Raw genomic sequence first — 13189 nt, 5'->3', positions numbered from 1 at the left:
TATGGAGGCTTCATTAAGTAGACATGATTGATTAGATCACTGGCCACTGGTCACTGAACTCAGCCTCCGGCCCTTCTCCCCGAGGTCTGGCGGTGGGACTGAAAGCTCCTACCCTCTAAACACAGGGTTGGTCCTCCAGACAACTAGCCCCCATCCTCAGGTGGGAGACACTCATTATCACAACAAAAGGCGTCTTTTACCACTCCTCACTTAGGAAGTCACAGTATCAAGAGTGAGCAAGATCAAATATATATTTCTTATTATAAATCACAAGATCACCGTTCCAAATTTACATCTCCAGCCCAAATCTTTCCTCTGAGGTCCAAATTTGAATTTCAGGTTGCCTACTTGGTGTCTGCAGAAGGCCTGGGCAGAACAAGGTGAAACGGTGGTGCTTCTGGGTCTGGAGTTTGCTGGCCTCCAGCTGGGAACTGCAGGGTCTCCACCGTGCTGATTGCGGAGTTTGGGGCTTGCTACCCTCCACAGTCACACGAGCCAACTCCTTAAGAGTAAAGCTCATTCTCTTTATATTATACACGGTTGGAAACAGAGCCAACACCCTATTGGTTGTTTTTCTGAGCCCTGGCTCACCGTGCTGTGGAGGACGGATGGGAAGGGCCTCTGGAAGAAGGTGTCATCTGTCCCCGGGAAGGGTCAAGCCCATACAAACCTGCAAGTGTCCTGTCAGATGGGGTCTTTTCTGGTTGTATCTGCCGTAGTACCTAATGCTGAATTTTTTATACAATGGGCTTGTTCAATGGGAAGATTATTTCACAGTCCTTTGTTCTGTGAAATATTTTTGAATCAAAAGAGTGAAAATCAATTGTTTAAAAAACGTCATACCAAAATTTAGGTTAAACTTTGCCAGAACAATTCTGCCCACCAAACAGGTGCTAATGCACGTGTGACGACACCTACTGGACAGAATAACTGTTTAAACGTCGAGGGCCTGTCGCCAAACATAAAAGAAGTGGAGAGGGTAGGGGAACTACCTGTAAGGCATACCTCTTGCAATTGTTAAAAAAATCGTTACTTATTGTTTTAATCTGATGAAGAGTTGAACATCTCCAACATGCTGAATTATGTACACTTTGCCCTACTTTTAAAAGAAAATTTAATTTTGGAACAGAAAGTACATTTTAATTTACATACTATGAGTTATGCAATTTTTAAACATGCTGATTCCTAAAGTTTCAAAATTATTTGGATACTTTAAAAGTTTTCACCTCAAAATACACTATATTTAAAATATATCTAAAGGTAAAATCTTAACCTACTATTAACCATTTTGCTAGCTAAAAACCTTAACTCTTTCCTGCACACACAGACCAAAACTACTTTGTGGTAAGACCAACGGCTAGATCGCACTGTTTTGATTCACATGTGTTACTTCACATGGCCTTGACTGGTCTGAAGAACTATTTGTTAAACTGTTGGAAACTCCATCTAAATCTTTTAACAGATGAACTTGAAATAAAACAAAACAGTTTTACAACAAGAGGAAATAAGAAATTCCAAGTAAATTGTGTTTAAATGTTAGAGAGCTTTCTTGTATGAGACTGAAACCCTGGAACTCTTCCCAATATTAACTTAATTAAGTCTCTGGATCTCACTCATGACATGATGGCACCCTGTCCTAACTCCTCCATTCCTTCCACTGTCCTCTGGTGTCTTTCTGGCTTTTCAATAGAGGGTCACTTAGTTTAAAAACATGCCCAAATCTGTAGAGTGAATTACACTTAATAATTATTACCATAAACTTTTAAGAAAAGTTTACGAGTATAAACAGTTAGAAATTCCACAGGCACACCCAACTCAGCACAACTGATCACAATGATTTTCCAGTGCTGTGACTCCTGAGCTCATTTATTCCTCATCTGCAACCAAACACTTCATTTAGACGTTTACACAACTAGGTATATAACCTGTGAGAAGGAGAATACCTTCCCTTTTCACTAAATCATCTCAGATCAAAAAACCCTAAAAAGATGCAAGATGAGGCAACTAGCGTCCATGCATGGGGGCCACCTCCAGAAACCGCTCCAGTTGGAAGGACAACACTCGGCTGGAAACAAAGCTAGGTTTCCAGCCGTTTCCTGGGTTCTGCTCCCTCAGATGCGAGAACCCGCCTCGGCAGCGTTCAGCACGTCTCTGTTCTACATCAGTCCCACACTTCTCACCACTACTAAGCCTTGTTCACGAAACACCTACTGTGTGCCAGGCCAATGACACTTCAAATGCTGGAATAAATATTTACTCCAAATAATAAGAGCAAATTCTTATTTATCTCCCCGACACTGTTACAAGCACTTCACTTAATATTAACTCATCTAATTCGCAAACCATCCCCCTGGAAGAAGGCTGAGAAGTAGCGGTATCTGCCCAAGGTCACAGCCGGTACGCGACACACACTGGGCGTCCTCCTCTAGCCCTGGCGCTCCGCCAGAGACGCGGTGGACACAGCTGTCCAGCACTGGCGTGGAAGCAGCTCCCCGTTCCCGTCTCACACGAGCTCTGCTTCAGAGGGAGCAGGTAAGAGGGGGAGGGTACAACACGGCAGCAGGGGGTGGCTGTCCCCCACTGCAGCAAAAGGCAAGAAACCCAAACCTTCCCCACCGCAGAGGCCGCCACTCTCATCCAGCTGCCATGAACAAAGATGCGGGCTGATCGGGCACGTCTGAAAGCACAACACTGAGAAAACTTTTTTCAGGACACCTGAAGGCACTCTCTTCTTCAGGCAGCAATGAAGGCCAGCCAAACTCTACACATATTTTACGGAAGACTGACTTCCTCTGTACAGTTAACTTTTCAACAGAGCTTTTGTATAATAACCAGGTAATACAAAATGGACATGAAAGAGTTGTGAGGTATGTTATTTATTGCTATAATATTTGAATGTGTCAGTAACTGATACACTGCTGAAATTAATGGAAGAAAAAAATACAGGGATAACTCATGCTTAAGAGATAGGTTTTCTGCATGAAGGAGTCTGTTTTTTGCATGCACTATTGTTTTTCTGTTTTTCATGTACTAAGCAAATTTTATGGTTTAGATAACTAACCTTTCATTTAAACAAACATCTAGGGATCTACCACGTTAAAAGGAAAAGAGATAGTGGCAAACTTCTTTAATAGCGGCATGAGCATATATCCATGGTCAAAGGAGACTGGATGGATCTTGGAGGACCAAGACACCCACCACCTTCTGTCAAACTGCAGAGGTGTCCTTGGTGTAAAAGAGCAAAAACAGTTTTGTGCTGGCAAGTGCACCCCCCAGGAAGACCTCGCCTCTCCCAGCTTCCCCAGGGCTGTGAAGAGTCTCCTCGGAGATACGAAACCAGAGCTGTCTTCTCCTGAGCCACCAGACCTCTAGGCAAAGGGCCTCAGAGTCTATATTCTGGGACCTGGAGGCCTGTCATGGGCACTTGACGTGAGACAACTGAGTGATGCGTCCGAATCTGTGTGCTACACACAAAAGTCAAGAGTCGTTACTTTACGCTCGTAATTTCTGTGCTCCAATTATACATGATTAGGACGCTAAGTACACGTGCAACTTGTGAGAATGTAAAGCCTTAAACAACTTCTCCAGGCTGATCACATAGGGGCCAGAAAACAGGATCTTCAAGTTCTTTCCAACTGGGAAGCTCCCTCTCACTTGAGACCCACGTGCAAGATGCAAACATTTGATCCCTGTTGTATCACTTGTTCGTCATCAACTGCACGACAGTTTCATCCACCACATGGCCTGACTGGCATTATACTCAATTCAGATTCTTTTATTCTTTAAGCCACTGTTTCCCGGAGCACTCACCCCTGCCTTCTGAGAGAGACCCTCACTATTCTCCTTTACAGTCAAGGACAGTGACCCCCAGAAGAGTTGACTAACTTGTTCAAGGCCATACAGCTATTAAGTGTTAGGGCTTTACAGCATTTTCTACTAATCTTAAAACATCTGACAATACTTAGAGGCTTTGGGCTTCTGAGGCTTTAAAAAAGTCACTTCAAAATCTAAAATTTTTAAGACTAGAAACCCACGACTTAGCTACAACTATAGTCAAATCTGTACACATACCTCACTGAAAAGGCTTCCATTAACATACGAAATCCAGAGTTTCCAGAAGTTGGGCAGCTGACTTAAAACAAGCTTGGTCAATTTTTCAACAAATGCCACCCGGTGGGGAGTTTGGTATCTCCATGCTAAAGAGGAAAAGAATAAAATACTATTAATATCCTTTTGAATCAAGACTAAAAATGTGTTTGAACATACTGCTGCTCCCCCACCTAAAAACGTGTCCCATGCTGTCCCACTTGGGCTGCAGAGCTTTAATCTGCTGACAGACCAGTATTTCCTTTTCCCACCAACTACCAACGCCTGTGGCGGCACAGTGGGCAGAGGGGCCTGCTTGCTCAGCGGGCCTGGGGGGGCAGGTGGGGAGCGGAGGCAGGACAGGAGAGCTTCACAGAGGAGGGGCTTCGGCTTTCCAACCCTGTTGTCTTCAGGTTGTTGTATTTCTCTTCAAAAAGCCATGCCACAGGCCACCCCATGGCCAGTAACTAACTCGAGGCTCGTACTAACCAGTCAGAAATGCACTCTGCACCCTACATTGTGGAAACTCAGTAAGGAATCACGTTATCATAAAGGAACATATTCAAGCACAATCATGTAATTAAAAACTCCTCCCATAACAAATAAATTTAACAGAAAGTAAAAATACCGAAGCCTCTTGGATTCCACATCGTTTAACGCAGTTACTGTAGAAAGTGGGAAACAAGGTCTGACAGATTTCTTGTGGGAAGAATAAGTTCGAGGGAATAAAGGTGAATGTATTAGGTCTGCGAGCACCAACCATTTCCCAATCCCCCCCCTTTATCACCTACAGACCAACTCAACACGGACCGACACGAGCTGCCTTCCAACGGCGGCCAGTAGCAGACCCGGTGTGGCCACAGCTCCGGTGTCACAGGCCAAGGACAAGGCAGGAGACAGGACAAGACCTAAAACCTGAAGCTTCAGAAGACCCACCTCATAAGGGTGCAAGCAGCCTCTTACACAGGATCGTCCCCAAAATTAATTTCAAAAGACTAATTTTTTGAAAATTAGTTTCAAAAAATCCATGCTCCTGCAGCCGAACTGACCTCCGGTTTGCATCCCATGCTGGGAGAGCTCATCGGGCTCCCGAGCTCACAGATCCTTGGCCGGGTCTGCGGGGAACACGTGAAAGTGACCCAAGCTGACGAGCCCCCCTTGGTCTGAAGTTGCGACACCCAGGTGCTCTGCGTGCGCACACATCCCGCATACACACCACCTGCTCCCGAGAGCAGTCGGCACTGGATGCCTCCACCCCAAGGGAATGAGGGAACACCGCCTTCTCACTACTTAAAACCACAAAATAAACAAATAGGAAGTAAACTCAGCTTCTCTCTTGTTGAATCCATTAATTAGTAAGTATTCTGGGCTTCCCTGGTGGCGCAGTGGTTAAAAATCTGCCTGCCAATGCAGGGGACACGGGTTCGAGCCCTGGTCTGGGAAGATCCCGCGTTGCGGAGCAACTAAGCTCGTGGCGCCACAGCTACTGACCCTGCGCTCTAGAGCCCGTGAGCCACAGCTACTGAAGCCCATGCACCTAGAAACCATGCTCCGCAACAAGGGAAGCCACCGCAATGAGAAGCCCGTGCACCGGAACGAAGAGTAGCCCCCACTCGCCGCAACTAGAGAAAGTCAGCGTGCAGCAATGAAGACCCAAGGCAGACAAAAACAAATAAATGAATGTATATAAAAAAAGAAAAAAAATTAACAAGTATTCTATGTGAAATGATTTTATGATGGGAAAAGTATCTGGACAACTATAAATAAAAACATAAACCAATTCCAAAAGGTTTCCAAAAAGATTCTGGATTCCATTGGTTGAATCTTTCTATAGCAGATAAACTGATAAAATGATTTTGTCTGAATTCCCCTTGGGATGGAGTGTCCCCACCAGAGGTGCACACTGGCTGCAGGGCCGTGTTACCGAGGGGCTGGCACTCAGGCACCAGGGCTCTCGCAAAACACACGGGCTCCTGCAGCCTCCTGCCCGGTGACAGGGAACAATTCTGAGGGTCATGTGTTTTTGATCTTTTTTTTTTTTTTTTTTTTAATATATAAAACTTTATTGAAAGCTAGAAAGGAAGACCCAAAGAAAATTAGAGACATATTTCTGAGTGAGATGATTCAAAACTGTAAATGTGGTGACTTCCCTGGTGGTCCAGTGGCTAAGACTCCACACTCCCAATGCAGGGGGCCCAGATTCTTTACACCCACGTGTGTATGTGTGTACTGAGAGCCCTTTCCCCTTGTTCCTTCTAAGCCTACTACATCCAAATTCTGATCATTATTACTAAAAAATGATTTTGGATTTTCTTTTCTTATTGATAAATTCCCACATGCTCTATCACTGAAAGAATAACTTTAAGAGTTATCTCCTAAGACTGATGAAAAGAACTAAGGGAATATGGCAGGAGTATCTAATTTGTCTCAATATAAGTCATAACGTAGGGCTTCCCTGGTGGCGCAGTGGTTGAGAATCTGCCTGCCAATGCAGGGGACACGGGTTCGAGCCCTGGTCTGGGAAGATCCCACATGCCGCGGAGCAACTGGGCCCGTGAGCCACAACTACTGAGCCTGCGCGTCTGGAGCCTGTGCTCCGCAACAAGAGAGGCCGCGACAGTGAAAGGCCCGTGCACCGCGATGAAGAATGGCCCCTGCTTGCCACAACTAGAGAAAGCCCTCGCATAGAAACGAAGACCCAACACAGCCAAAAAAATAAAGTAAATAAATAAATAAATAAGTCAGGAGCTCTTTAAAAAACAAAAAAAACAGTCATAACATAGGCTTCTTTTGATCACAAGATCAAGAATGAGCTTCCTCAACTTTATTCACAGCTATTGTTTACTGTAAGCAATCCCTCATAATGTTCCAATTTCAAGTAATAACTCTGGAGAAATTAACGCTGACTTACTTTGCTTTCACTTCTAGCCATGCTGGAGTAACAAGGGCTGGATTTAACCTCTGGTCATGAACAACTAGAAAACTGTGGGGCGGGGGTGGGGGGGAATATCTAAACAAGCATTTCATAGGCAGCACAGGACTGTGATCCCTAAGGGAAGGGGAAGGGAACAGGTGGGGAGCCCACAACTGCTCTGGATTTCTGCCTGCCACTTCTAGACAAGAGAGGTCAAGGGAGGAGGAACTGAAGCAAAGCTCAGTGGGCTTTCTGAGTTGGAAAGATGGAGTTCAGGGCAGTGGGGGAGAGTGGACGATACAGGGAAGAGTTCTGGAAAGGAGGGAGGAACTACGTGGGAAAAAAGCTCCAAGAAACCACGTAAGAGTGTTCCTAAGTCATGCTCATGTCCAGTGAACTTCACAGCCAGGCAAAGAGCAGCCAGGGAGTAGTAAGGCCAAGCATTCCCAGGAATCACACGGGGGAGGGAGCAGTCCTCCTGAGTGACCCCAGGCCATTCAGGAGTGGCCTCAAGTCTCCCTAGAAGGCAGGGTACTGCTCCAGCAACTAACCACAGGCCTTGGATGAATCAAACTTATTTGCAAGTAACCGGTGAAACAAAGTCTCACACTCTTTAAAGCAAGAGAACAAAAGCCAGACACTCAACACCGAACACTCCCAATGTCTGAGAAACAATGAAACACGATTAACCAGGCTAAAAGGCAGGGGAAGGAGAATCAGAACCAGAAACCAGGGAGAAAACTAGTCAAGAGTAACAGAGCCACAAATGACAGAGAGAGAATTAACCCATAAGGACAATGTTCAAGTAAAGGAAAACATGAAATAATGAGGAAAGAAAGGGAAGATATTTAAAAGAACCAAATGGAACTTCTAGAGATGAAAAAGTACATGAAACTTTTGGCTTAGACGCTGAAGATAAAAGATCAGAGAAGTTGAAGGCATAACAATGAACTCTACAGTGGAGCACAGAGTGGAGAAACTGGGGTGGGGAACAGATCCTCAGTGATCTACGGGATAATCCACTGGCTTAACATACATGCAGTTGGGATTCCAGAAAAGGAAGCACAGCAGAAAGATATTTGACAAAATAATAGCCAAAAATTTTGCAAATTTGATGGAAATTCCCAGAATTCGATAAAATAGATGCAAGAAGCTTGACAAACCCCAGGCAGGATAAATTTGAACTGTTCAAGCTGATGTAATTCATTACAGTCAGCCTCAAGTATAATTTCTAACTGTTTTAAGCCTGTTAGCATGTCAACTGGTGGCAGTGAATCACATAAGGGCAAGGAAGGGGTGTGGAAAGGGTTTTCACAGATCATGTGTCATCCTACTCATTAAAGGAAGTATTTTTTTGAAACTCAGGTGGGCTGCACTTCAGGGTCAGGCCCTGGCTGTGTCTGCTTAGAGGGCTGCACGGTACCACAATGCACAGAATCAAACAGTTCTGCTCTTCCCGGTGTTTACTCTAGTGTTTGGTGGGCTGGGTGGAGAATGGGCACAGGACAAGAAGAAGCCACACTGACAGTTATGGAATCCCTTCATTTAGTGCAAATGTATCATTTGATTTTAGTGCTTATGATGGACATTCATTCATATTATTAATAAAACTTTAGAAAAAAAATCTCTACTCCAGTACTTAGAAGAATAATATGAAATACTTTGAAATAATCTTTAGAGGTATTTGAACTTAATAAGAAGTAAGGTATTTCCATTACCTTATTTGCATTTCTTATATCTATTATTGAGGTTATAAGTAACCAGTGACTAATAGCATCTAATCTAATTGGTACACAAATGCATTATAACCAACATGTTTTGTATCTCATATAGGTAAACAAACAAAAGATAAATGTCAACCTCAGGAAGAAATGTAACACAGTTACTATTTGAGATGCCTTATTGTAGAAAAAATGATTAGTAACTAATTTATGATTAATAAACAAACAACTCTTTTCAAACCAAATTTTACAATTCATTAAAAAGGTGTCTACTATTTTTCTGTACTGACTACAGAGATTCACTTTTGTTGCAACCTTCATCCTAAAGACGTTCTCAGAGAATTTTGTCTGTGGCATATTTTAAAAACTTCAACCACAGAAATGTATTGAGTAACACTGACCTGTGCCCAATGATTTATTAAAAAATCAAATGACATTTCTTTAATGTACAATGTAAAATTCATTTTAATTATCGAAATTTAATTACTGGGTAGTTGCTTAAGTAGAAGGGATGATGGCTGGTAATACTCAGCAGCAGTAACACAGGTAATTATGGAATCTTCCAAGAGAAAAACGTTGGCTATTACACAAGTACAAATTTAAAAGATAAAAGTGGGAGGGAGACACTCACCGTCATCTCGACCAGGCTGAAAGCTGCTGCCCCTCTTCAGAGACGCCGTCTGGCCTAGATGACCCGGCACGGAGGCACGCACATCACCGTCCAGGTCCAGCGTGGCGCTGTGAAAGCCCGGTGGCCCTGGAAGAGAGAGGCAGCGTTTCCATGGACTCACGGAGCTTACTAAGTGATTTAATGGACCCCTTCTCTGACAGATTTCTTGCTCAACCATTCCATTCTTTTTTATTAAAGAAGACATCTACTAAAGTAAAACCAGAAATATTTTCTCTAAATAGCTTTTAAAAGTCACTCCCACCATACAGATTGGGAGGATTAAATCTATTACTCTGGCTTAATACAGACATGTAACTTACGTATCATTTCAGAATGAATGTGCAGCAAAACGGAGGGGAGGGGGTTCCATAAACATAAAAATCAGGATGAAAAATCATTTTTTGAAAAGCAACTTGGCACTTGGAAAGGAAGGTACAGGGTTTAGTGGAGTAGACTTAACAGCATAAATCTTTGACGTCCCCCTTAAAATTTAAATCTCCAAATACCACAACTTCTTTCTTTGCGATGTGGGATGGGATTCCTTATTTCTATTCCCACTGCCAGCCACCTAGTTGGGACCCTTTTCACCCCACACTGTTAATATTCTAGAAGCCTAACACTTCACTAGAGAATGTCAAGACATTCTCTTTATTGTCCTGGATTAATACCACCAAAATACTGCTATCTTGATTCTCTTCTCAGAAGTCTTCCAGAAAACCCTAAGAATTCCAACCCAAATTATCTAAGAACCAGGAAACACTTTTTCTAAGATGGTTCTCCAGAGTCACCAGGAAAGGAACCCCGTGTTGCTAATCCCGTTAGTGAGAGGCTGGCGTTATGGGTAGAATTCGCCTTGTCAGCCGGCAGAGGTGCTATAACCGGCACTCTGAGCTCTGCGGCTGAGCATTCAAAGACCTCCAAAACAAGCTGAATTCAATAAACATTTACAGGGTGTTTACGGTGCAGAGGACACTGTGAAAATGCATCATTCATTTTCCTGCCTCACTTCCTACCCTTTTCATCATCCTCCCCATCCTGTTAAACACAAGTCTCCTCCTGCTGTTCCAGCTCAAAGTGCTGTCTACTTTCCCTGCCCTCCGACTGCAGTGAGAATGAACACCGTTTCATTGACTCAACATCCTGCCTTCTGCTGTTCATTAACAGTTCCAATCAGAACTTCTCGGGGATAAGGATCAATATTACGTCTCTGTCCACAGCTGGATCTTCTGCATATAATTCCTTCAATATACACTGAGTGACTGATACTAAATTATTCAATAAGAATGCTCTTCCCTGTTTTATAACTTAACAGAATATGAAAAGCTTATACATTTGTTTCCAAGGGCAAAAGATGAAACCCATTTATAAAATAATGATTTTATGCCAATGATAGTGTCAGTTATTCAGTAGCATCAAACAAGTCTTTACTGAGCCCTCCCATGTGCTGGGAATCGCAGGCCCCTGGGATACGGTGGTGGGTAACAGGTAAAGGCCTGTCCTTAAGGTGTTTACATCCTGGCAGTGGAGGCAGAAAATCAAGACACAAGTGAATAAAATATAAGCAAAGAGTCTGCTTTCATGGCTCCTCCCATCAAGAGCCACTCAACACGATACGGTATGAGCTATCTCCCCACCTCCTCACAGATTCTACCAGGCAGGTTTTACAGAAATAGAAACCAAGTCATTTGAACGGATATTTTCAGTGGAACGGCATTTTATTAAATACCTACGATGTTTCAGCTACTATGTTAAATGCTTTATTTACATGCACTTCTACTTTGGAACACATTAAATCTAGGATAAGAAGACTGGTAGAATTCAATATTTTAAAACAGCAAGAAAAATGACAGAATAAGAAAACACAAGCATGAAGAAATAATATTTTTTATAATTGATTTTTTTCCCATCTCAAAGAGGAATTTGTGTGGAAGCTTTGAAGATTTATGACGTTTTCCTCTGAAGTTTATATAGTCACCACTGCTGTTAATTGTAGAATTCAAGAAATTAATATCAAAATATCAATTTTCTGACATACTTTAAAAGGAAATGTAGGGACTTCCCTGGTGGCGCAGTGGTTGGGAATCCGCCTGCCAATGCAGGGGACACGAGTTCCAGCCCTGGTCTGGGAGGATCCCACATGCCACGGAGCAACTAAGCCTGTGGCCACAGCTACTGAGCCCACGTGCCACAACTACTGAAGCCCATGCACCTAGAGCCAGCGCTCCACAACAAAGAGAAGCCCACGTACCGCAATGAAGAGTAGCCCCCACTCGCCACAACTAGAGAAAGCCCGTGCGCAGCAACAAAGACCCAACGCAGCCAAAAACAAATAAATAAATTTATAAAAAAAAAGGAAATGTAAAAAAGCCCAAACTTGGCACCACATTAAATATTTATATAAAATGTGTAATTCATGTAAACATGTATACTGAAAGGTGCAAGAAGAGAATGCTTTAATTCAAAACGTTTTAAGTTACTACCCTTGAAGGTTTCAGAACTATAAATTTTTGATTAAGAAGGAAAACACCTCCTAGTTTCCTAAATACACACTGTATACCATTCCTACAAAAAAATACAATGATCATTAAGTAGATCCTCAGAAAAAGTTTTTCCCCGTAACTGGTGTGTTTACAGCATTAATTTAAATGCATGATATTAAGCCCTGTATAGTTTAATTTAAATAAACCTTGAATTTTGAAACTGTTAAAAGACTGATTTATTTTTCCCTTTAATGACAGAAACTATTAAGAATGTGCGTTCCTTCTATTAGAAACCGTATCATCATTTTCTACGATATCAGGAAAAGAAAGCTTACCAAGAACTAATGTCTTATTTGGAAGTGTCTGTCGAATAGCAGCAAGGACAGCACAGCAGCAGGGCGAGGACGGCCCCCAGACCCTGGGGACAGACTCGTCCGTGGACGTGCTGGGCCGAGGGTCCGGCAGGTGGTGCCCTGCATAGCCCGGGGACCAGCCCTGCAGTGGGAGCCCGGGCCTGAGCCCAGAACTCGCTCTCCTCTAACGGTCTGCTCCTTTCTCTGGTCAGAAAAAGTCTTGCAATGAGTAATCTTATGGGGAATTAGGAGCATTGTCCTTTGAGGAGAAAATTAATGAAAACATTTAAAATCTCAGTTGTCAGAAATTATTTACTATCAAGTGTCAAAAAAAAAAACAAAACTTGAGGATTCTGATACTTCTTTTAAACTTAAATTACATGACGGTATTTATACCCCACAAAAATTATTACAAATAATTAAGTGCTTCTGATGATAAACAAACATTATTATAAAAGAAAGAAAAAGATGAAAAAAAGTTTCTGTAACATAAAATCAGCAAACGGTTTTAAAATATAAGAAATCTGTTTATTTTCTCTTGACTGTTTTACCTCACAATACGATAGCAGTGTCTCTTGATATGTTTAACAGAAATATGCTATATAAAATATACGGTTATAAATTAGGGTAACTAGGAAGTTTCATAATATCATGCTCTCATTTATGTGCAGACCATACACAACTGAAAATTATGTTACTTAGTATATTTTCCCTGAAAACACTAAATTATCTGCCCCGATATCCACCTAAGGATGGTGTTCAATACATACATACACAGGACTTCGGTTTTCATTAGAAGCTTAGTTTGCACTAAGACGTTCTGCAGGTGACAGAGCCTAAAGTTTCTGTAAAATTGTGTTTGACTTTGTCTTTTTCAAACTTAAAACTGCATTACTGAGTTATGAGAGGTCATGTGTTTTCTTGAGAGTAGATTTTCTCTAGAAATGAACTGTTCCTACCATTTT

At 42.5% G+C, this 13189-nt stretch overlaps 1 protein-coding gene across 1 annotated transcript in view; it reads right to left on the bottom strand.

Annotated features, from left to right (window-relative positions):
* The window catches only part of EXOC2 (exocyst complex component 2), a 154549-nt gene that overhangs the window by 61235 nt on the left and 80125 nt on the right, over nt 1-13189 (bottom strand). Inside the window, exons 12-13 of the mRNA XM_068559475.1 lie at nt 9353-9478; nt 4072-4196 (exon numbers count right to left, since the gene is read on the bottom strand). Of these exons, the coding sequence (XP_068415576.1) occupies nt 4072-4196; nt 9353-9478 (251 nt within the window). The remainder of the gene's footprint in view (nt 1-4071; nt 4197-9352; nt 9479-13189) is intronic.

The sequence above is a fragment of the Eschrichtius robustus genome, chromosome 12 (genome assembly GCF_028021215.1).
Source record: "Eschrichtius robustus isolate mEscRob2 chromosome 12, mEscRob2.pri, whole genome shotgun sequence".
Classification (NCBI taxonomy): Eukaryota; Metazoa; Chordata; class Mammalia; order Artiodactyla; family Eschrichtiidae; genus Eschrichtius; species Eschrichtius robustus.
This window is presented reverse-complemented; position numbering and strand designations above follow the sequence as displayed.